This window comes from Argiope bruennichi, chromosome X1 (genome assembly GCF_947563725.1).
Source record: "Argiope bruennichi chromosome X1, qqArgBrue1.1, whole genome shotgun sequence".
Classification (NCBI taxonomy): Eukaryota; Metazoa; Arthropoda; class Arachnida; order Araneae; family Araneidae; genus Argiope; species Argiope bruennichi.
This window is the reverse complement of record NC_079162.1, coordinates 45,510,292-45,533,344: the sequence shown is the minus strand read 5'-3', so window position 1 is coordinate 45,533,344 and position 23,053 is coordinate 45,510,292. Positions and strand designations below refer to the sequence as shown.

At 30.4% G+C, this 23,053-nt stretch overlaps 1 protein-coding gene and 1 long non-coding RNA gene across 7 annotated transcripts in view; one reads left to right on the top strand and one right to left on the bottom strand.

The window, feature by feature from the left end:
- The window catches only part of LOC129958091 (uncharacterized), a 157,157-nt gene that overhangs the window by 75,955 nt on the left and 58,149 nt on the right, over nucleotides 1-23,053 (bottom strand). The window contains exon 1 of one of the 4 annotated variants that reach the window (XR_008783131.1): nucleotides 10,797-10,882. The exons of the other annotated variants lie outside the window; for them this stretch is intronic. This is a non-coding gene — a long non-coding RNA (uncharacterized LOC129958091). Of the gene's footprint in view, nucleotides 1-10,796; nucleotides 10,883-23,053 lie in introns of those variants that run through there. 4 annotated transcript variants of the gene reach the window in all.
- LOC129958087 (uncharacterized) overlaps nucleotides 1-23,053 on the top strand; it is a 53,235-nt gene that overhangs the window by 28,516 nt on the left and 1,666 nt on the right. Inside the window, exons 1-2 of one of the 3 annotated variants that reach the window (XM_056070274.1) lie at nucleotides 14,947-15,239; nucleotides 20,404-20,742. In XM_056070274.1, coding sequence (XP_055926249.1) covers nucleotides 15,237-15,239; nucleotides 20,404-20,742 — 342 coding nt within the window. In that variant the 5' untranslated portion in view covers nucleotides 14,947-15,236. Of the gene's footprint in view, nucleotides 1-14,946; nucleotides 15,240-20,186; nucleotides 20,292-20,403; nucleotides 20,743-23,053 lie in introns of those variants that run through there. The other 2 variants (XM_056070276.1, XM_056070275.1) reach the window with 2 other exon arrangements.

Here is a 23,053-nt window from a genome sequence, read left to right as displayed (position 1 = left end):
GAGTAATAAGTAGTGACATTTTCTGAATAGGTCGAAACAGTTAACTGCTTAAAAGAAATCGTCGTCTGAAGCTATAGAGGCTTTGAATATTCTAATTCATAAATTTGTGCTGTTGTAAATTTGTATTCAATTAAACTTGTATTCTACATGCTATTTGGTGTATTCTTTTTTTTTTTTTTCCATTTAATTCTCCGGCCTCTTGCAATGATCGCCTTTTGCATTTGTGACAATATCTTATAGAAAAATGACTTGTTTTGTATATCTTATATACTCTAAGATAATCTGAAAACTTTTGAACCACCCTGTAGATTTACATTTCTTTTGGTGGGAATAAAATCATCCAACACAGAATTCAATAAAACTCAGAAATAAAAAATAAAACGCAAAAAAACAACTATATTCTAAAAAAGAACAACGATAATAAAATGAATACAAATCTGTTTGATACAGTTTAAAATTTTTTAAACAGAATATTGCCCACTCATTGGTCTGGAACTATGTACGACAAATAAACCATTCATCTTATTTACAGGAAAAAAAATTCAGATCTTTTATTGTAGAGTTAAATTTAATGCAAATGCAATTTTTAACGTCCTTTCGACAATTTGGGCCTTTCTATATATCTTCTTTAACCGATCTAAATTTAGTCCAGTTTACTGAGAATAGTTCTACGCCAGATGTTGACAGGTCTGGACAGGAAAGAGTAATCGCCCCCTTTTCCATCGCTTTATCCATTTCTTATCTTTCTATCGCCCGACGCTCAGATTTTGTGTTTTGTTTCTGGCGACTGCACGTGTGTCATTGCGTGTCCATTAATAGTGCGAGATTTTGAAGGCACAAGCTACTTTCGGCTCTGTTGAACTAGAATGTTGGACTGTTCAAGAGCATAATGGTAAAACTTACTCTGACGGACTTGATCAAACTGACCTGTGAAAAGGTTAAACAATTGCAGAAAATGTAATATTTATGGATATTCGTAAATTTTATTTTCCATTTCAACAGATGAATGAATGCTCTTATCGTTACCTTCAACATCGCCTTCTCCTAAGTCAACCAGAAAATAATGAAATCGTTCTTTTCAGGACCGTCTTAATGACTGTTTTTTTCTTTCCCTTTTCGATTTTCTCGTCTATGAAAATATACAAAGAGAGGAGTATTATAAATGTCAAAATATTTAGTCTTGATTTAGATGAATCTTCCCGTCTTAAACCTTCCGAAGTCAGACTAAAAAAGCCCTTTGCGTCTATGTATTTGTCAATCGATCTGTTTATGAAAACGAAAACTCAAAAGCTCAGCAAGCTAGATGGTTGAAATTTGGTATTAGATCTGTAATTCATAGTTGTAAATATGTATTAAATTTTAAACGAAATCTATCAGCATGAACATTTTCTGTTTATCCGTCCATGGAAATAGGAACACGAAAACTCTAAAATATAACGAGTTAAATAAATAAAATCTGACATTTGGTTTTACGATAAGAATTTACTGAATTGTTTAACTAAATCCGTTACAACTTATTTGTGCGTCAATCTCATTTATTCTCTAGCATGTTAATGTGTAACTCAAACACTCAACAAGTAAGACGCATGAAATGTGATATGTAATCTTTAAATCAAAACTGTTGATCAATATCAAGTTTTGGATTCGCCAAGAGGTTCCAGAATTTTCATTTGGTTCAATACACTGCACGATGAAACTAAACACAAAAAGCTCATCTAAGGCTATTTCATTATGAATTATCTTAAGCAGCAAGAATCTGTACTGTAAAGCATCTTATTACCATATACACATTTGTTACTTCAAAACAAAAAGAACAAGCGGAAATGGTCTCCCCGAAACTTTATCGCATACTCTCTAATAAATGTATTTGCATATTATTAACCCTTATGTTCATTTTGTATAGTATACCATACATACAACTTTATAAAAATATACTACCACTATAAAATAATTTTCAATTTAGTTTTATTAAACACATGACATTCTAGATTTTTTTATTTATTTGTTTATGTTTTTTATAGCGTAAAGAAGCTACTTATATACATTTTTTTTTTTGTTTTTCTTCAAAAAAGCAATCTTGCCACGATAAGGGTTAATCGTACTCCATTAGTGAACAAAAGAGAAAAGCCTCATAGCGTGGAATCTTGGACGATTTTAAGGGCGATTCATCACTGGGATGCTGTTAATACACAAGTAGCAGAAAACTAAATGTGTACTTTGGAAACCTTTTTTTGGATCAAATAAAAAAAATTATTCAGAATTAAAATTGTCACAAAATTCCATACTAAATTTCACATATTTAAGTCACTGCATTTTTGAGTTACCGCGTTTGCATACTTGTGAAAGTCAGACCGGCAGATGACGATCTCCTTGACGGATTTAGTTCCAAATTAGATTCCTATCTACACCTTAGATGTTAAATCTGTGCACCAAATCTTATCCATCTTGATCTCTTCGTTTGGTAGTTATTGTGTTCACTTATATTTAGACAGACAGACAGACAGACTTCTTCTGAATGAAATTCATTCAAAATTCGTTGGTAATCTACAAATTTGGTTAAGGATGTATATCAGATTTCATCTCTTTAGCTCAAAGCGTTGTTATAGTGTTTCCGAACGGACGAACAGACAATTCCGAAATTGCTTTTTTTTGGATGCGGAGAGGTTAAAAGGTGTAGATTTGTCAAAATCTCGAATTGATATTTTCTGACGATTACTTACTTTCTCTTTTCTTTCCATACTTTGCATACGAGAAGGTAAAAATGCATACGTAGTTAAAACGACAAAATCTTTGTTTTAAAGCAGATAAAAAAGAAGAAAATAGCATGCAGTGTAAATGAAAAGAGTTTCATAGAGAAACATTATGAATTACAAAATATGGTGGAATATGAAGACTTAAAGGAAACTAGCTGAAACAAAAGAAACTTGCTTAAAGGAAAATTTTGTTCGTACTCTTACCCAATAAGACATGTTTTGTGTTCTGTTGCTTAATTTAGAGGAGAGAATCGATCGTGCATTTTATACGTGGACTATGCTTGTGCTCTGATACAGAATTACGATTTGGTGTCACGATTAGGCATTGAATTTTATTTAAGTAATTAATTTCGTCTTTAAATTACTGTATGCACAGACTAAATTACAGAATTCCAAAAAGGGCATTTTTAAAGTTACGGAATTCTGGTCAATTGGAGACAAGAAGATACGTCAAAATTTCGAGTTCAATTTTTTTCACCATCTAATTTCTATTTGTTTTTTCCCTCCATCTAATTGAATTTCCATTTCTAAATCTTCTACCACCCAAAATAGTCTATCATAAAACTTATACTCTATATACAGGGTATATATGCCAGACTAACATTTTTATTTGTATAAACAAAAAAAGAAATTAAAGAAAATATTATATACTTAATATAAAGAGTAATAAAAAATCAAATGCGAGAAGGCGATAGTATTATATGTGACTTTTCTCATCAAAATTCTACAATTGTTTATGGTAGGTTTAATTTTAAAATGGGTAAAAGTTTGAAATATTTAAAATCTAAAGTTAACCTTTCACTTATTATTTTTGGAGTTCATTCTGAACCCTCTAAAAACATGTAAATGCACTTTCGTGTAATTAAAAGTCATATTTTTCTTTCGACTTCTAGAATTTTTTTAAGTCCTCGTTAGGAGTATCTAAGTCACGGTAGTCATTACACTTCAGATCTCCAAATCGAAACAAAAAGAACAATGATTCCATGTAGAGTGGGAGAATTTTCTAGAATGTATCATTTCGATCTAATCAAATTTTTACGACGAGACAACAATAAGATATCATAACTACTTTAGGCTCCTATCAGCAACTACTTCCGCTGTTCCACTCAGATAAAAATTCAGGATAAGGCCTCAAAGAATTACTGAATTATGCATGGAAAGTTTAATTTGACTTAACTAAGCACGTACTGTCGATAAGAGTTGTTGCTGGTTTCCGTAATGAAAACCAATGAGTCTTCAATGCATTCATTGCTCTGATGATAGCATTTGTTTGCATGTAAAACAAAATCACGTATTACTCGTCTAATCGCTCAAAGATGTGATCGGATGAAGTTGTTTCACTGTCATTCAATGTGTTATTTCATTCATTACTTTCCAGTATAAGTACTAAAGGAGAGAAGTATTTTCAAAGAATACAATGTAGATATTTTGATGAATCTTCGTATAGCTCATGGGGTTCAAAAAATATAATTTTGTTACTATACCTATTTCAGATTACGACGATTCAAAAATTGAAAGCATTTGATATGCGATCTTTGAACCGCAATTTTAGATAGCTATCAGATTTGGAGTGAAATCCGTCATCTGGATGGATGGTTGGTTATGTGGTTGATTTTAATGGTGCAAGAGCCTGGTTAATTTATACTGCGCCATCCGTCATCTGGAAGACTATTGGTCTATCTGTCTATTCCTGTGCGTGTGTGAAGATACAAATTTCCTTTTACTAAATTGTATTAGGAGGTTTCAGTAGACTCTGCAGGCACTTAGTGGGAAAGAAAAACCTTTTTCTTATTTTTTCCATTATTATTATGAACCAGTCAATAACAAATTACTTATTTCGTTAAATAATGAGTCAAAGTATTAAAGGCCTTATGTTGATTATCAAAAATTTTAGATACACTGAATTTATCATTACCTGTTTAACTTTAGGAAGAAAATATGCCTTTACAAATTAAAATGCATTATTACGATAATGGGATCATTACTGAATATTTTCTGCTAAATAATTATCAGAATGTTAAAATTAAATGTATACCTCATTACATATTCAGAATATAACAGTATTTCTTCCGAAAAATATTATTTTAAATGCTTCATATTTAATGCAAACGAATAATTCACTCTCTAATTTTTTTCAAAATTTGATTAATCTTTCTGAATTACTTAATATTTAATAACAAGTTGCTGCTAACACCATTTGAATCACGACTGTGATTCGCTTCTATTGACTTAAATTATACCTGTTTTTCTGTAGTTAAGAGACAATAGAGAAAGGACAGAACAATTTCACCCTTATACGTCCTCATTACTCTAATTAAGCTTTAATCTCTGCGCCATAAAACATTTGGAAAAATCACAAACTGTTAAAAATTGAATAAAAGAAGACAGAGTATACGATGCGTTTTATCTTTAAAGAAATTAAAAGAAATAATGTGATGATTTAAATTAATAAAAAATAATTGGTGCTAACCTTCTTAAACAAAGTAAAATCTTAAAAAATATTCTCTTCATGTTACAATTCTTTTCCAATTCTCATCATGTAACAATTCTTTTCCAATTCTCATCATGTTACAATTTTTGAAAAATTGCAATGCCACATTGTAGACAGAGTTCGTTTGAAAAATCTACAATTTTACATCTCCTAAAATAATATTTGTTAATATTACTCGCATATAAAAAATTATAATTCAAAACAAAACTTCTATTAATACGTTAATTGAATTTAAAACATTCTTATTCTTTTCTTTAAATTATATTAAGAAAAGAATTACCTACTTTCATACTTTCTTCTATATATATATATGATATAAAATTGAATAAATATTAGTAGCAACATTAAAATGAATTAAATAGAATATGCTTCATCATGTATAGAATTTGTTTTTCAAGTATCAAATCGTATATACTGCTTTAAACATCTCTAAAAAAAGGCTTCCAGTTTTTGTATCTAAGCTTCCACAGTAAAAAAAGTTTTCATTCACACACTTAAATCCTCTTCATGGAATAAGACTTACGAAATGTCACCTGTTAATGGCACGAGGAATATGTCTAAGCTTTTCAATGAAGATTCGTGTCATATGGATTGTAAAGTTTTGTAAGCTTCACGGTTTGTTGGTTGCAGTTCACGGTTATTTGACAAAACCAGTTTTACCGACCTGTAAACAAACAACCGTTCAGTAAATACAGGGGAACACTTCAGTTTAGTCATCATTTCGGAACTACGAATCGTTGACTTTGGAATGATCGGTTATTTTTTACATGTTTCCTTTGTCTTTGTTGATACCTGCATAGGTTAAATGGCTGATTAATGACACTCCACGTGACTTCGGAGTATAGTTGTTATAAAGAATCTTATGAGAAAGTTTAGATTACGTTTTTTTCCAGTGATAAATGAGAGTATTTTAACGCGGATTAAAGTTTAATGCGTTTATTGACTTTGGAGTTTAACGCTTTTATGAGGAAATAATAAAGTTTTTTTTATTATTTTTTTTATTTCAAAATAGTTCATTTAGCGTTTTAAAACATTCATGCTTTTTTTTTTTTTTTTTTGTCTTAAACGTAAAGGGAGAATGCAGCTTCGAATGGTTTCTCTGAATTTTATGGCTTAAATTTTTAAGAAGTACCTATTTATTTTCCATACTAACAGCAAACTTTTGACAAAATCGCTTCCCATTTCTAAGAAATACCAAGGAACATAAGCACATTCGAAAAAGGAAGTGTAAAAGGCGTTAAACAACCGATTAAAAAGTCTGAGAGTAAGCAGTAAAATAAGAGTGCAAAATATCTTTAAATCTTCACTTCGTGTAATTTTTAAATCCAAAATCATAGACATTTACTAATTAATTTAAAAGTTTCCTTAATGTTCTTTCATTCTTTGCTGGCCAAATTTAATCAAATTCTAAATATATATTGCATTTATGAAAAAAAGTTACGCAGTCAAATTTATATATACAATGGAAATTTTGATTTAATGAACGTTTCAAACGAAGTTGAAATAAAATCAAATTTGAGTTATTTACACAATGAAGAGCTTTAAATCATAAAAGTAACCCTTTATTCAATATTTGTGGGTTCATTTGAAGCTTTTATAATATCTCCATCTGAAGTGTACAAAAATATTAAAATATGAAAACAATTAGAAAAATTAAAAAAGTACTGTAATTGTAACTAAAAATCTTTCTGAGCTAAATTTTTGTTCAAGCCTGTCAATTTAAAACAGTTTTATTTATTCTTATTTTTATAACTGATTTTAATCTTGCTATCTATCCCGTTCTCTTTATAACATTATAAGCCCTTATTCATGCATTCAATTACAACGGACGATTTTCCTTAATTGCTATCATAAAAACGCCAACATAAAAGAATTGGATATATAAAGCACTCCCACCTTCTAAGTGATCAAACTGTGCAGCACAAGTCATTTCACCATTTGAAGATAAAATAAATGAAAATAGACATTTGCATTGTAATAAAATTAGGTCTTCGGTTCGCTTGAGACACGCGCCTCCAAAAAAGACAACGGAATTCACTCAAAATAAACTTTCAAACATCCTCCTTTAATTGTTAATTTCGAGCGTTTGCGTGTAAAAAAAAAAAAAAAAAAAAAATCCCTCGCCCTTATTCATAGTTACCCTTTTCGCTTTGTTTTTGTGCGACAGCTGCACAGGAAATGGTGTATATTTTTGTTTATGCTGTCGTCACGCAATGTAATGCATTTCTTAGCAAAAAGAAAAAGGGGCTGAATGTGATGTTTTGCAAATGGATGTCACAGGCAGGTGCATGAAACAATTTGATGGAACTGATGTTACAAAGGTCTAGAGAGACGAAAATTTATTACATTTCTTTAGTGGCGAGTCTCTGGGTACAGACTTAATAAAATGATCCGAGTTTGATGACCACAACCTCATATTTAATCATAAATTGTTGAGTCTAGACTAAATAAAATGCACACTACCAGACACTCCTAAATCCTTAAACAAATTCAAAAATAACAATAAGTGTAATGTTGCAGCAACATAGAAATGATATAGTTGTAGATATTTGATTTGTGGCGAGCATCAAGTTGATTGGAATAATTTTTCCGAAATGGTGGATGACCACAAAGTATCTTCTTGTTTTTAATCTTTCTTTTTATATGCTTTGATCTCAATATTTTTATTTAACTTCTTTAATTTTTGTTATTATTAGGCGCTCAAATAAGGGACTTTTTCGTAATCTTTCATAAAAGTACTACTGTTCTTTGCTACTATGAGATATAATATTTAATTTAAAGAATATGTTATCCTACTTTCGCATATTTTCTTAAAATAAAATAAAAAATAAAATAGTAGATTGGCAAGGATTATCAAATGCAGTCGTTTGTTATTGTTATCGTTTTCATTGATTATGACCATTTAAATAAAGTAGTTCATAATGCAGGAAGTGTAGATCATTCCACAAATATAGTAGAATTTTAAAACTTTATTCCATATGAATATTTCTTCTTTTAATTAATTTTTTTTTTAAAATGGGGGAGAACTCCTGATTGCCACAATTTCTTAAATTCTCGTTTGCAAATACTTTCATCAATGAATTAAGGTTCGGAAAAAAATCAACTTTAAAAAAATTTAGTCAAATGTCTTTAATACAACTGTATTTTTCCCTCTTACTTTATCATAAATCTGAAAACAGTAGGATGCCTTCAGTATAATAGTTCACGTAGAATTCATAAATGGACCATTACAGAACATGCATGCCACAACACTCAGATGACATCAATAAATGATAACCTGAATCTCCGAAGATACTTTTCTAGCATTTTGCCCAATATTTTACTACTACATAGACTCGTATTGAATGAATAAGGTGGATGTCCCATGATCTCATAGAAAACTCCATCGATAGAAATGTTATTTCGCTGTTTCAGTTTCGTAACAGATTGCACATTTGTATTTTTTGGGACGTTAGAGTTCCCCCAATATATATTAATTTCTTTACATTCTTTCTTTTATTTCCTGATCCCATTCCACTTTTTCTATTTAATTAATTCAAGAGAAGCTTTGTAAAATGCTTTCGTCAAGGATTCCCACGCTCCAAGTGAAGAGATAGAAAATTGTCTAGCAAGCACATTCTTTTAAAAAAGATCCCTATGTTTCCCTTACTTGTGATTGACATACATCAGAAATCCCTATCGGAATCTTAATAGCATTAGCACTGTGAAAAAATATTTTCCTTATCAATATCTCATGTTATATAAGAGGAGGGATAATTAATTTCCTTCTCTTCTTGCCTAATCTGTTGCTGTGAGCGGATGTGCTTTGTCTTCGCCTCTTGTAAATAAATTATGCCTTCCCGGGATGGATTAAAGTGAATTTAAAAATGCAAAGTGTGTAATGCTTACATTATATATATATAATATATATATATATAAACTTCATTTCTAAAACAGCGAAGTGCTCATTTCAGACAGGCTAGCTCCTAAGATTTTTTTTCCTTTGGTTCCTCTGCTAGCAAAACACCTTTTCCCCTTGAGAATCCAACAAAAGATATGCTTATCCTATTCACACACACAGAACTAAGTTAAACATCCACCTCATGAAACCCAGATATTCCAAGGTCGCTTTGATCAACAGAAGTTCCCATACTTCCCATTTATAATGAGTCTTGATCCATGGTCTTAGCTAGAAATGCTACGAGTAGAAATGCTAGATTAGAACCATCATCAGAAAGACTGATTGTGTATTGCAATCTTAAAGTGATTGCAGAAAGGTGAGAGGAAAAAATATCAAAATTAAGAAGTGCATACATGGATGCGTTTTCATAATGAATCTAATTTAAGGAATAAAAAAAGGTTCAATATATTTAGAAAAAATATTGCATTAAATTTTGAAATTGTAAAAATTCTTCTGCAGTTTTTCTTGCCTTTTTTGTATTAAGACGAACTTTATTATTTCTTCAAGGCTTTTCAAAAACATTATCCATCCTTCAAATAGACTTTTCAAAGCATGAAATGGAAACTTTCATCTGTTCCGGAAAAATTTCCAATACGGGGTTGATATTTGGTTTCGGTATGTGGACAAGTGAAGTGAATATCATAAAAATAGTTTGATTGAAATTCGCTTATTCATACATATGAAAGAGTACCAAATTATATATAAAAGCATTTTATTCGTACAGTACCCTTTAATCAAAATCACTCCTGTTTAATGCAAAACATTTTATTCGATTTCCAACATATTAGGTTGCAGAAGCATTATGATGCATTAGTGATTGGATTATTTGGGAATACACTGAAAATTGCCGATAGCCGACACTAAAAAAAAAAAAAATGTAGCATTTTTGCTTAATTTTGCGCAAAACTCCCTTATAAAAACGTAACTTGGTCACTAATGAGCAATTTGTTTTGTTTGTTCCTATTCGGCATCAGTTTCCTTACGATTCATAAGAGTATATAACTAGCAAACTTTCAGTCGGCTTCAAAATCTAAGGATAGTATAATAAAATATAGGAAGTGCGTTTGTTAGATAATATTAGTATCAATTTGACAAGTGGGATAGTTTTATTGATGTAGGAGCCAAACAAGGACATGCCTTGCCGATCCGACAAGTACTTTTTAGACAAAAGGTCTAAATCGCAATAATTTGAACTTTAATCCATTTGTTACATTTTTTAAAACTTTTTAACGATATAAACACATGGCTGTTAAAACTAAAGAATTCCGAATAGTTGTGTTGATTATATACGAGTGCATTAGCAGATTTTGCTGATTTTAATTTTGTCCGAACGGAAAAGATTAGAATAGTGTGTTAATACATATTTAGAAATAATAGTCGATTCTAAACTTGAATTTAGTAAAGGATATCACATAATTTTCAATCTATTTAAACAGAATATAACAGAAAAAGACAATGGCGATTTTAAGGGAGGATAGAAAATAGTAGAATCAACAATTCTGAGGATACGTGTAACGTGATTATAGAAACATAATAAGTACATAGAAAACAGAACATCGTTTCAATCGCAAATACTTGAAAAAAGAAAGAAAAAAAAACGTTTCATATTCACCAGAATTGTTTCAATGAATGATTAACTACCATCACACTACTGACCACAATAGCAATGGAGTAACTACGTTTGTTTTACAGATATCAGACATGTCACGTGCTTCTGCGGGAGCGACGCTAATTCAGCAGATTCACTAAGTTTATTCAACTTAGTGCATCACCGCCGTGATGCAAAAGTTGCACTCGCTTATCGTTCATTTGAGCAATTTATGCTGAGATACAACCTTATTTCTTGGAAATATCCATGATTAAAAACTTTTCGTTTTCACTGTTCTTTGGACTGACTATGTTTCCTAATTCAAACTATTGCAGATATTGCATGTTGCCTCTACTGTGTTCTTAACATTCTGATGCTTTTGTTTTTTTGAGTACATTTCCCTGAATTAAATACGATTCATTTTAAAATGTTTTTTTTTATTTTGTTTCATTTGATCTATGTTTAATCAGAAATTTATTTTAAAGAGGTTAAGTCTGGAAAAAGAAAAGAAATATTTTGATCTTTTTTTAACTCTGTGACCAGAGCATCTTTTGAATGCCCGTTATATTGTATAATTTTTGTGATCAAAATAACCAATTGTCCGGTTAAAGTATAGTGTTAACTAGAGAGGTATTTGGTTTGTGCAGTTTTTTGTTTTTTATACATCTGTTGCAAAATATGAAATGGTTGCTTTCAAATAAATGATGTATTCTTCATTGTCTTCTATTGTCGAAGTGTTTTGTTAAACTACATCTTTAAATAATGATTGCATGGAGCATTATATATTTATGAAAACGGGCATAATTAAGATAAAATCTGAACCATTAAATAAAGTTAACATTTTAAATTAGATTCTGTGTAAGATTTCAACTTCCCGGTTGTTTGTTGCATAAAGCTTTATGTTTACCTATAGATTTCGAAATATTATACATGAGGTAAAAGATGACAAAATATTTATCTAAATATCACCAACGGCATATTAAAGCGATTTGTGGCTTCTAGAAGTGCACCTAATTAGCACCTTTTAATAATTAATTTAGTTTCACATTTCCACCATTTTTAACATAATCAAAATGCTAATAATTAAAAAATTAGTTTTTTTTTTTCATTTTAGTTATTTTGTGAAAGTATTCTTTTTCATTTACTTACATATTTTTAATATAGTATATATCATTAAGTAGTAAAACTCCTGAAAAAATAACCATAATTATTTGTTAATTATTTCCTTATTTACAAATAAAAGCATGTCATTAGTATGATAGATTATAATGAAATAATAAACTTTAAACCAATATAGCATTAAAAATTATTATTTTACAGAAACTATCAAGAAGAATTCAGCATTAATCAGTTAAATGACTAAATTCTTACATATTATATATAATTTGTTAATTACAATTTTTAAAAATTATTTTACTAATTGAAATTAGACATATATTCTAATCCTAATATTTTATAATTCATAGAATTTGTTTCTTTTATAAATCTATTTACCAATAAAGCTAATATCATTTTTAAATCAATATCGTCTCTCCTCCAAGTCGAGTGATCCAATTGTTTAGTCAAAAAGCAGCACTGGTCATTTCTTTGTGTTGAAATTGTATTCCAACCACTTTATACATATTACGATTAAAATAACTTTTCTGGCTCAGGTTGGTTTAAATCATTATTACAGCGTCTTCAAATATTGTATCCAATCGAAGGTTAAACTTTCAACTGCATTTTTTAAAAATTGGTTCGACGAAACGTTCGCAAATAGGCCCAAATATTTTTGAAAAGAAGGAAATTGTTATTTATATGCAAAGTTATTATAGCGAGAGGTAAACAGCTCATCGAAATCGTGTGATGCAGCGGGAAAAAAAGAAGATTAATTTTCCAAATTTTCCATCCTCGCATCCTCTCGACGCAAGGTTAACGAGCTTTTAATTTCCTGACTAAAGTAGAAATGGGGAAATATTTTCAGAAGCGTTCCAGTTTTTTTGGGGGTGGATGGGTGGTGGAGGGGAGGGGTTAAGGGACAGTATAATTTATTATGAAACTCAATAAGAGCCAAAAAATATATAAAAAGTTAGTTAGTTCATATCTAATGTGATGAATAAATATGAGACTATGTTTCTAAAAGTTAAATTTTAGAAAAGTATAGCTTTTTACTATAAATTCAGCCTGTGTAATAGGTAGAAAAAATTTTATATAATTTTTTTTTTAAATTTGCGGTGGGCCAGATTGAATTTTCCAACTGGGTCATATCTGGCCCACTGATCGTAGTTTGGCTATCATAGGATTAAGGCATTTACTTCCCTCATCGCAGCTTTGAAGCTAACTGTTCCATATTATAAGTGAAGGGAAGTTAAATTCTCGTTTTTACGCCCATGGAATGTAGTACTAGTAATATGTTCCTGTGAGATCTAATTTTTTTATTGCAATGCAAATAGTAGATAGACTCCGCTAATATAACTCTTGTAATTTTATTTTTATTTTTAATCGCTATTTGATTTTAACCTTTTAACCATCATGAATCTCTTAATGTGCATCGAAATATACTATTTCCGAATTTAATAAAATGAAATATTGAGTCAATGAAGATCTCAAAAGTATGTAGACTCTTTGTTGTATCAATATCACAACATATTACAAAAACAAAAAAGTGTTATCTTGTTAGATATTGAGAAAAAAAAACATAAAGGTAAAGTTCGTGGATTTATGAGATAAGTAAACAAATAAAATTTAAATTTTGGGATCCTTTATTTACTGCGATAAAATAAAAGTACCGGAAACAGATTTTTTTTATTCTCCTACAAAATTAAAAAGAAAAATAGTTATTCGGAAGAAAATATTTCAATGAGTCATCTTCCATGCACAGTCAAAATCTGAAAGATATAATAATTTAACTCTGATATTCATAACTATCCTAGTGTATACTATTACCAAAGCAAAATGCATTAAAATTATAATACCTTTCTTACAATCGTTATTAATCAACCACTTTCTTTTATTTTGATACCCAGACTTTTGCACTCATTATATACAGAATGTTTCAAAAAATGTACACACTATCGAATGCCGGTGAATAAGGTAGGTAAAGTAATAATTTTATCCCAGACTGAAAGGAGACTTCCACATTATCATTTCGACGAGGATCTTCCAAACAGACGGCCTGGACGAAGAGGTCCTGTAGAATGCCTTGCTCACTTTCCGGACTTGACGCCACTCGACTTTTTTTTGTGAGGATACCTTAAAGATGCCAGAATGTCGTCGACACTGGAAAAAACTAAAAGCTGCTATTGAGTAAGAATGTGCCACAACACCAAATGAAATATTTGTTGAAATTTGTGAATCAATAGTTCATTGTTATCACCTGTGTATTGACCAGATATTTTTGAAAATCCGCAGTAGGTGGAAACCTTATGCATTTCATATGGATTCTCTTGCATTTTAAATATTAATTAAATGTGAATAAAAATTAAAGTTACAATCATTTAAAACTATGCATATATTTTTGAGTCGCTCTGCATTTTTAGCACTCTATTCGTATCATTAGAAAATACATATATGGTTAACCCGTATTAATGATACAGGCATTTGACTTTTCACAATTTGATATAATTAACTACAGATGTTTGGATGAATAAGTACACAACATATTTATGGTTGCCACGTATCATTGTGATACAGAAGGTACATTGGTGGTCTCACGTTTTTGAGATACACGAGGAACATTAGTGGTCTCATGTTTTTGAGATACACGAGGAATCATGGGGTATACATCTATTGTATTTGTAAGATATGGAATTGTCTTTTTGACCAGCCTCTCACGAAAAGAAGAAATAAAACTGAGAGATCTGATACGAACCATTGCAATGATTATATTCTAGAAATTTCCTTCTGGATTAGTTACAATGTTACTAAATTATCGGGTTCGGAAATGTTTGGTTCGAGTCGGATCCTAATTTTATTTTCTTGTATGCAAATGGTTTTAGTTGAATCATTCCGAAGATTTAATGTGAATGTATCGATTTATCTATTTCATTTCAATTCCTTATGAAGATACACAATTCACTACTGAAAACGATCGTACTTAAAAGACTCGAAAACGGTATAGCATAAAATGTAGGACAAAACTAAATTTTATAGCTCGCGGTTTTAAACATTGCTATTGAATATATACTTTATTATAAGAGCAATGAGAATTCATCGAAATAAATTAAATAGAAGTTTTAGCTTAAACACTGATATGACATTTCATTCTAAACAGTTTATATCGCCATTCTCATACATTTTGTATCCCCTGACGGCAAGACTACTCAACAACAGAAGTTTTATTTCACCCAAAAAATATATGCGAGCGATGTTTCCAATTTATATCGTGACGACTGGAAACACTGAATCAGCAACACGCCTAGATAGAGTTTAGGGTTGCTGGAAAAATAATTGAACCGATTCGTACATAAAGTATCACACAAGCTAATGGTAAGTATTCATTTAATAGTATAAAATTTCTTATTGTAAATATGAACTCAAGCTCAGTAAGAAGAGAAATTATGTAAAAAATTAGTTACTCATAATATTGGCATGAATTATATATATATATATTCTTTTTAATATATATAAGTTGTTTCTGGTAAAATACTTCTACATGAGTAATATTTAACATAAATATGAACACCGTTCCTTAATTGCAGTTTCGTAGATTTCGAACTTCGTATTTCAGCTTTAAGATCTTACAAATCGAAAAAGTTGAATCATTTGAGATAAAATGTTAAATAATCCCGAGAGATTATGTAAGCCGAGAGGAAATGGATTTCTCGTTAGTTGCGAAGTTCTTGATCGATAAAAAAAAACGAAATATTCGAAATTTTAAATCAGTCCTCGTGTTTTTTTATTTTGCTTTTTTACAATTTCAGCTTTTATCATTTAAAAGTTTCGTTTTACTTCACTGCGTAACATTTTGAATTATATTGCGATAGATAAACAGAGTTCAGCTCGCGTTTTAACTTTTTACTTGATGCAATAACTATTTTATTCAGAAGTTCGTGAATTTTTTTTATTCGTTTCTTAATGCCTCCATGAAGATTCAATATTATAATTTTATACTTAAATAAATTATTTGAATTATTATTTAAATGCTGATGAATATTTCATGAAGAGCAATTTAATAATGCGAAATAAGGCTTAAATAAATGGATTTTTTTATTATCATTATGGAATTTATACAAATCTTTCGCCATTTCATCACCTCAACACCAGACTTTCCTCTTAGTACTATTCTTATATCTAATCATAATTAGTGAAAGAAATTTTAAAATTGATTCACACAGACTTATGTAACTACCTTCTTATTTTTAGGTTCGTATATCATCAAATCTCTCAAGATCAACGCTTAGTTTATGAATAAAGTACAAAGGGTGCAAAAACTCGGATTTTGCTTAAGTGGTTAGATGAGTGATATCATCAGCAACAAATATCTTCAGAAAAAAAAAACGAACTAAATTGGCACTATTTGCCTTTATAGGTTAATACACACAAGATTTCCAAGACTAAAATTATTTCAATAGTCTGATATAAACCAATGTTATGAAACCAGTGATAGAATCTTCTGAGCTTGTATAAACTGTGCAATTAGAGAAGCTCTGTATTTATTACATATTCAAAGCTCTGGTGCAATTTCTTTTTCAAAGGTCCTAAATAAGATTTCTTTAATTTTTTTCTGTTTAATGTTATTATGTTTGCCAACCTACTTCGGGTAATTTCATGGATCTTAAGATCATTCATGTTTATGGAAAGTGTCTAAAATTATCAGCTGAATTATTATCAAAAAATACAACTGAAAGTTACAAAATGCATCATTTAGAAAGAGTAGAATTAGCTCAGTTGTCTAAGACGCGTAAACGTAATTGTTTAATATGTGCCATACAAAAGGGGTAAATGATTTCATCCCATCAAAGGTATAAACCCTTCGCAATATACTTCAATGAATTAGCAAACCTTGGAATGTTTGTTTCGGCGAAGAAAAAGCAATCGGTTATTTGTCCAGTTCTAAATGCATTTATCAATTTGATCTTTTTTTTTTTTTTTTTTTTTTATTTTCCTATACATATGTAACTATTTCTCAGAATTTTCCAGTGTAATAGTAGAAATATAATTCTATTAGAAATAAATTTGTCTGGACAAATTTTACCTTTATAAAGTACTATCATCGAACAAAATCTCGGGAAAAAAACAAAAAAACAATGCTACTACACTATCAATAAAAAAGATACAAAAGAATAACATCAGATCAACTTCTTATTCGTAAAATGATTTTAAATATCAAAGTGCAATACGCAGCTATTTATGCGATATATTTATATATAATTTATAAATAAATGCATCGATGTATCGTGATCGTATGCATCATATTATCGTATCGATGTATCATATTTGTATATAAATACATATCGTTGTATCGTGATGTATTTATATATAATTTGCAATCAATTTCTCAACAAACATTTCATTGCAATATCTATCTAACAAAAGATTATTTGAAATCATGATTCTGAACACTAAACATTTTCCATGGTTTTTGAAATAAATGTATTAGTGTATTTTCAATATAATAGCCAAGTGTCTGTTAGTATATTTTTAGATAAAAATTTATAAGGATATAATTGTAACCTAGTAAATTATAAGCTAAAATTTCTTCAGATTTATAACTTAATATTATATCTTCAGTTTATTGATGTTTGAAAATAAGTTACTCCTAGGCTCATTTTTTAGATTGGATATTTTGGATTGGAACGGTATTTTAAAATTAATATCGATATATTAATATAATGATTACGCATCCATACAATGTTGTACGTAAAAAGAAATCGGGTTATAGGGGACATGTATTATTGGACAAATTCATGAATATTCAAACATATTTCGGAATTGTAAATATGCATTGCGCTAATCAGATGCTATTTTTTTTAAACTGTCAGCAATTGTCCATATATAAATAATAGTTAAATGTATCTATTTGCTTTTCGAAACAAAAAATCAAACTGCGTGAAAATATTAAATTTATATTAAATAATACCAGAGTATTTATCACGCAATGTGTATCCTAATCTGTTTTGTTTATGTTATATGAATTCATATTATATCATAATCTATTATATTATAATGCATCAGTCTGATTTTTATGCAATATATCCTTTCTTTCAGTGAAAAGTGCTTTATAAGGCTGATGGTTTGCCTTCCTTTTCTTAAATATGTGCAGCTTCCTAGTCGTTTCCAAAACCATTGTTGTAGCAATGGGGGGCTTGAGCCTACAGACTCCCCGGATGGCCAACTTAGAGGGTGCCGTGAAACAAATTAGTCATACATTTATTTCGCTTTAGGGTGCCAAATATGATGAGGGAGAAAGGGGAAATACTGTGCTCTGAGGGTTCATACCCTTGCTGAAACTGAAATTTTATTTAGTATAATCGAATTGTATAATAAAATTAATGTACGAATTGCACCCTATTCTTCGTGTAGGATTGCGAAATTTGACTCATGCGTTCAACCAAGCTACCATTGTGAGAATAATTATTTGAAAATGCAATAATTTTGAAGCAATAAAAAACTGTTCTATGATAGCCCTTCGTAGACGATAAATTATGGGAAAATGAAATACAGAAATTGCATATACTCTCCGTAAAAAGCAATATAAAAATTGAAATCGGAAGAAATTAGTATTTATAACAGTAATAAACTACAACCTGCGACCCAGTTCTGACCCACTTGGAGATTCTACCCGACCCTTCATAGTATTTAAAATAATGATATAGATTCCTAAAGTAATCCCCCATCTATAGTAACAACTAAAAAAATTATCATCCCTAGTTTAGAGCAACGATGGGTAAACTACAGCCCGTGACCACTTGGAGGTTCAATCTGAACCACCGCAGATTTTAAAATAATAGTATTGATTCTAAAAGCAACTCCTCCTCTTATAATAACAACAAAAACAGTCGCTCATTCTTGGTACAGGACGACGCCTTTTCATTAGATAATGATGGGAGTATGATATCATCATAAGAATGGCAAAGCTATAAAAATGTAAGGGAATCGAGAAAGCTTGAAAATGGTTTCAAGTTCTCAATAATAATTTATTAATAATACCGAGTAACACTAACAATTTATTATCAAATGCCGAGTCAAAAAAAATACATACGTGGTAGATTGTTAATGAACTATGTCACTTACAGAAATGTATGAAGCCACCAGATTCGATGGTTTTGTGGAATGTTCTGAATTTAGGGAAACATAGGTAGTTCAGATTGGCACAAGAAACACATGCCGAAATAAAGAGTTTAATACATTTTTTTCATTCATAAAAAATTAAAGTAAGTAACAATAATTTTTCAACTTTCAAGGAATTTGCAGGAATTGGATTTCTATTTAGTTTTATGATTATTAATATGAAATGTTATAATCTTTTATTTTATACATTTTATTTCCGATATGGCATTTACTTATTACGAAAAAGGCATACTTTTACGTGCCTTGCCAAAATGTGTTAATAACTAATTGGGCAATAATTTCTTGGATACTAGTCTCTATTATTTTGAGCAAGTTTTACTCAATTGCTTTACAGTCTATGGATAAGCAGCGTCCGTTGGATTTTAAATTATTGCTTATGTCCAAATTTTTCATCTGTTTAATTTTATATTCTTTATGAAGTTCACAACTACTTTTATTGAAACAAATATGTAATACAGCTAGCAGGTTCAGCTGCACGGTGTTTAAAACAAGTCCGTTTCCTCAGTGGTATAGCATTACCTGTACCAGATTACACCACCAAATCATTTATTTGAAATCAATATACATAGGATATATCAACGAAGTCATTTTTATAGGATATGTTAAGAGTTTATAAGGAGACTGAAAATGAGTTGACCAAGCATTCCTTCTATTCGCACTTTATCTTTGGATCTTAGTACGACTAAGACGCGTATTTCTTATTCCTTATTTGTAATGGTCATAGCTTGATATTCAAAGTGCCTTTAATTGATATAGTTAAAATATGAATAATTCCTAATTGAAGAGAGAAGAAATGGAAATGAAGCAAATATAATTTAGAATTCTGAATTCTTCCTTACCTGATCATCCTTATCTTAGAAATAGTTAGCAGATGATGTTTTTCAGCTGAAGATTAAAAGACTAGAATTCCTAATTATCTAGATTTTTCAACTTCTTAATCCGTTTACGGGGACTGACGAAATATCTCGTTGTGAAACAAATTTAACACAAATTAGTACCTCGGACAACAGTTTTAAGCGGAATCTTTTATATTAATTAATTTAATTTAAATTAGATTCCATTAAATTTACATTCAAGATCGATCCACGAAGGAGATGAAAACACGCGCTTTTGGATTGCAGCAAGGGGAGGAGAGAGTCCTTTTCAGATGGAATGCAAAATTGACTATAGCTAAATAGCCACATTTTCTCTTATGGAAATTCGTGAGGGTTTCCAATCCTGGAGAACTTTCTTTGATAATCTAAATAAGTAGGAAAACTAATCTTATTGCATTTAAATTCTAAACAGCAGTGAAAGAAAAGATTTATCAGATATGTATTTTTAAGAATTTCTGAACTAATGTATGAAACTATGTTTGCAGGCTCACTCAGCGTGGTCCAAAGATAAAATCAAACAGTTGATTGAACTTTTGCACGATGCACCCGCCTTGTGGGACATCAAGAGTAGAGAATTCCACGATCGAGAAAAGAAGGCGGAAGAAATGCAGAACATTGCAACTCGTTTAAATGTTTCTGAAGAGGAACTTGCCAAGAAAATCAAGTCTATTAAAACTCAGTATCGGAGGGAATACACCAAACAACTTCAGCATGAAAAAAATGGTTTATCTTCTTCAGCTAGAGAAAAAGAATGGTTTGGATACAGACCATTAAGTTTTCTGCGTAAAAATATAACTTCGAAAGAAACTGATAGTCCAGATCAAGTAAGTACTTACTGTTTTGATTTATCGAGCTTTATACTAGTATTTCGAATTGATTTACATTTTCTGAATGTTATTAACACTTGAATTGTTTCAGACCACCTTGAATCTCTTTATCCAAAAAGTAGAGTTTTTTGTTACTTCACTAATTTTATTTTATTTCGAAGGAATAGAATTGTTTTCTATGAATATTATGCATGTGATACAAAAAGTGGTTCAGAGCTCACGGGACACATTTTAAGATATGGCAAAATTCATGGCATTCTACGGCCAGCAATTTTTAAATGCAAGAATGAATATTCCCAAGTGAATGCTTTATATACTAATACAAGGAATAATCATAAAAAAATATATATAAATTGTTTACATAGAGCATTTGAGAAGACAAATGCATCTTACAGAAATGTTCACAATTTTTACTCAAATTGTATCTGCAGGCAGATATATGTGCTTGACGGCGACTACGGCGTGATACGTGTAGAATTTCGTAGTTGTTAAAGTGTTCAAGAGACGAGGTTCTGAATAAGATTATTTAAAATGTCATAAACGATAGTATTCAGATATGTGTATAGAAGTAGTGCAGACTGAATAAAACGGATGATCAAGATGTAAACATTGTGACAATTGCTGTTAAGAAGCATTTGTCATGGATAAACAACAAATCAATTGTATGCTCTTTTGTGTATCCGTGCTTCAATGAGTCGCTTGTATTCATATAATACAACACAAAAAAATGTATTCAAGAATACACTTGCCTCCCATTGAAGTTTGACCCATTACTGAATCGCTCTCTACTTATGCATACTCTGTATACTATTTCTTTTTATATAGTAATGATGTAGAATCTCATTTTTAAAAGGTGCAGATATTTTTACTTATTTCATCGCATGTGGTCTTTCTTGTAGTTCACAGAAAACTTATCAAATGAAGATCCTATCTCTATATAGCGAGATCCCTACAAAGATTTTGCTTGGATCTGCAGTGAGTGTGTAAAGAGTATCAAGTTATTTTTTTTCTTTCACAATATTTGAAGCCGTTATAATATAACATAGGAAATGCGCTATTAGATAGGCTATGTTAAAGAAACCATTTACTACACTGTGTAAAAAAAGTAAGACACTGAATTTTGTTAAAATCGGAAATTTTTATTTTTTATTTCTATTGAAATTATTTTTATGAGCAGCATGACAACAGTAATGGATTCTATCATTTGAAACTCCGTAAACAATAAAAGGACAAAAATACAATGAATAAAATACAAGTGGTACTAGTAAGGAATACTTTTCAGAATAGCTTCTATGACTTCGAATAATCTGTTTGGTAAGCAAATCATACAAAGTTTGGATTTCTGTTTTGCAAAAGTTGTTCCATGGGATTTCCAAAACTTCTCGAAGCTCATTCGTGGATTCAGACTATTTTCCACTTGCATATACTAGACGAACAAGCATTGCTCAGATGTTTTCCATTATGTTAAGATCGGGGGATTTAGCTGACCATGCTAACATCTGTACATTATTTGCAATGAACCAGTTTTTAATTCCATTGGCGGTGTGAAGGGAGGTTTCGTCTTATTGAAATAGCCAGTCTTCCCATCGTAATTCGAAACCACAAGGGAGAAGCTCAAACTTTAACGTTTGAATTTAGTCTGTAGGATCTTATCTACCATTGAGAAAGACCAGATTTCGCATTTCTCTTTATCCAACAGCTAATCAGACTGTTGCATTGCCCCCCCCCCCTCATTTATCGACCTGAAAAAAATTCTCCTTTATCCTTCAGACAATGATAAACATAGTATTCATAACCCTATGGGCCCTCTAAATTGAATTTCTCCCCATCTCAAAATGTAGAAATCTATTCTGTGACCCATGATATGTGTTTCTTTGCCCAAGATAGACGGCTATTAATACCATTTGTTTGATTCCATTTTGGATGATATTTCCACTTTTTGAAAATGAATTTTCTGGATCTTTTTATGTAGTTGCAAAACTGTTTACCAAGACACATGAGTAAGGCTTGCTTGATTTGTGTTGGAAGTGTTGTCAATCGAACCTTGACAACACTTCCACTGTTCTTTTTAGGCTGGTGAGCAAGATTCCTGTCCTCATGATCCGTTAACTTCTTATACCTACCCGATTTCTTTCTCTTTCTATTTCTATATGGATTTCTGATGAAATTAGAAATTAGCTGTGTTAGGATTGACATGCAGTATACGAGCAATCTTTTTAACAACTTTACCATCAATTTTATATGCAAAAATTTAGGTTTTCCGAATATTATTTAAGGGCAATCCTCTAGGCATTGTGAAAGAAAAAAT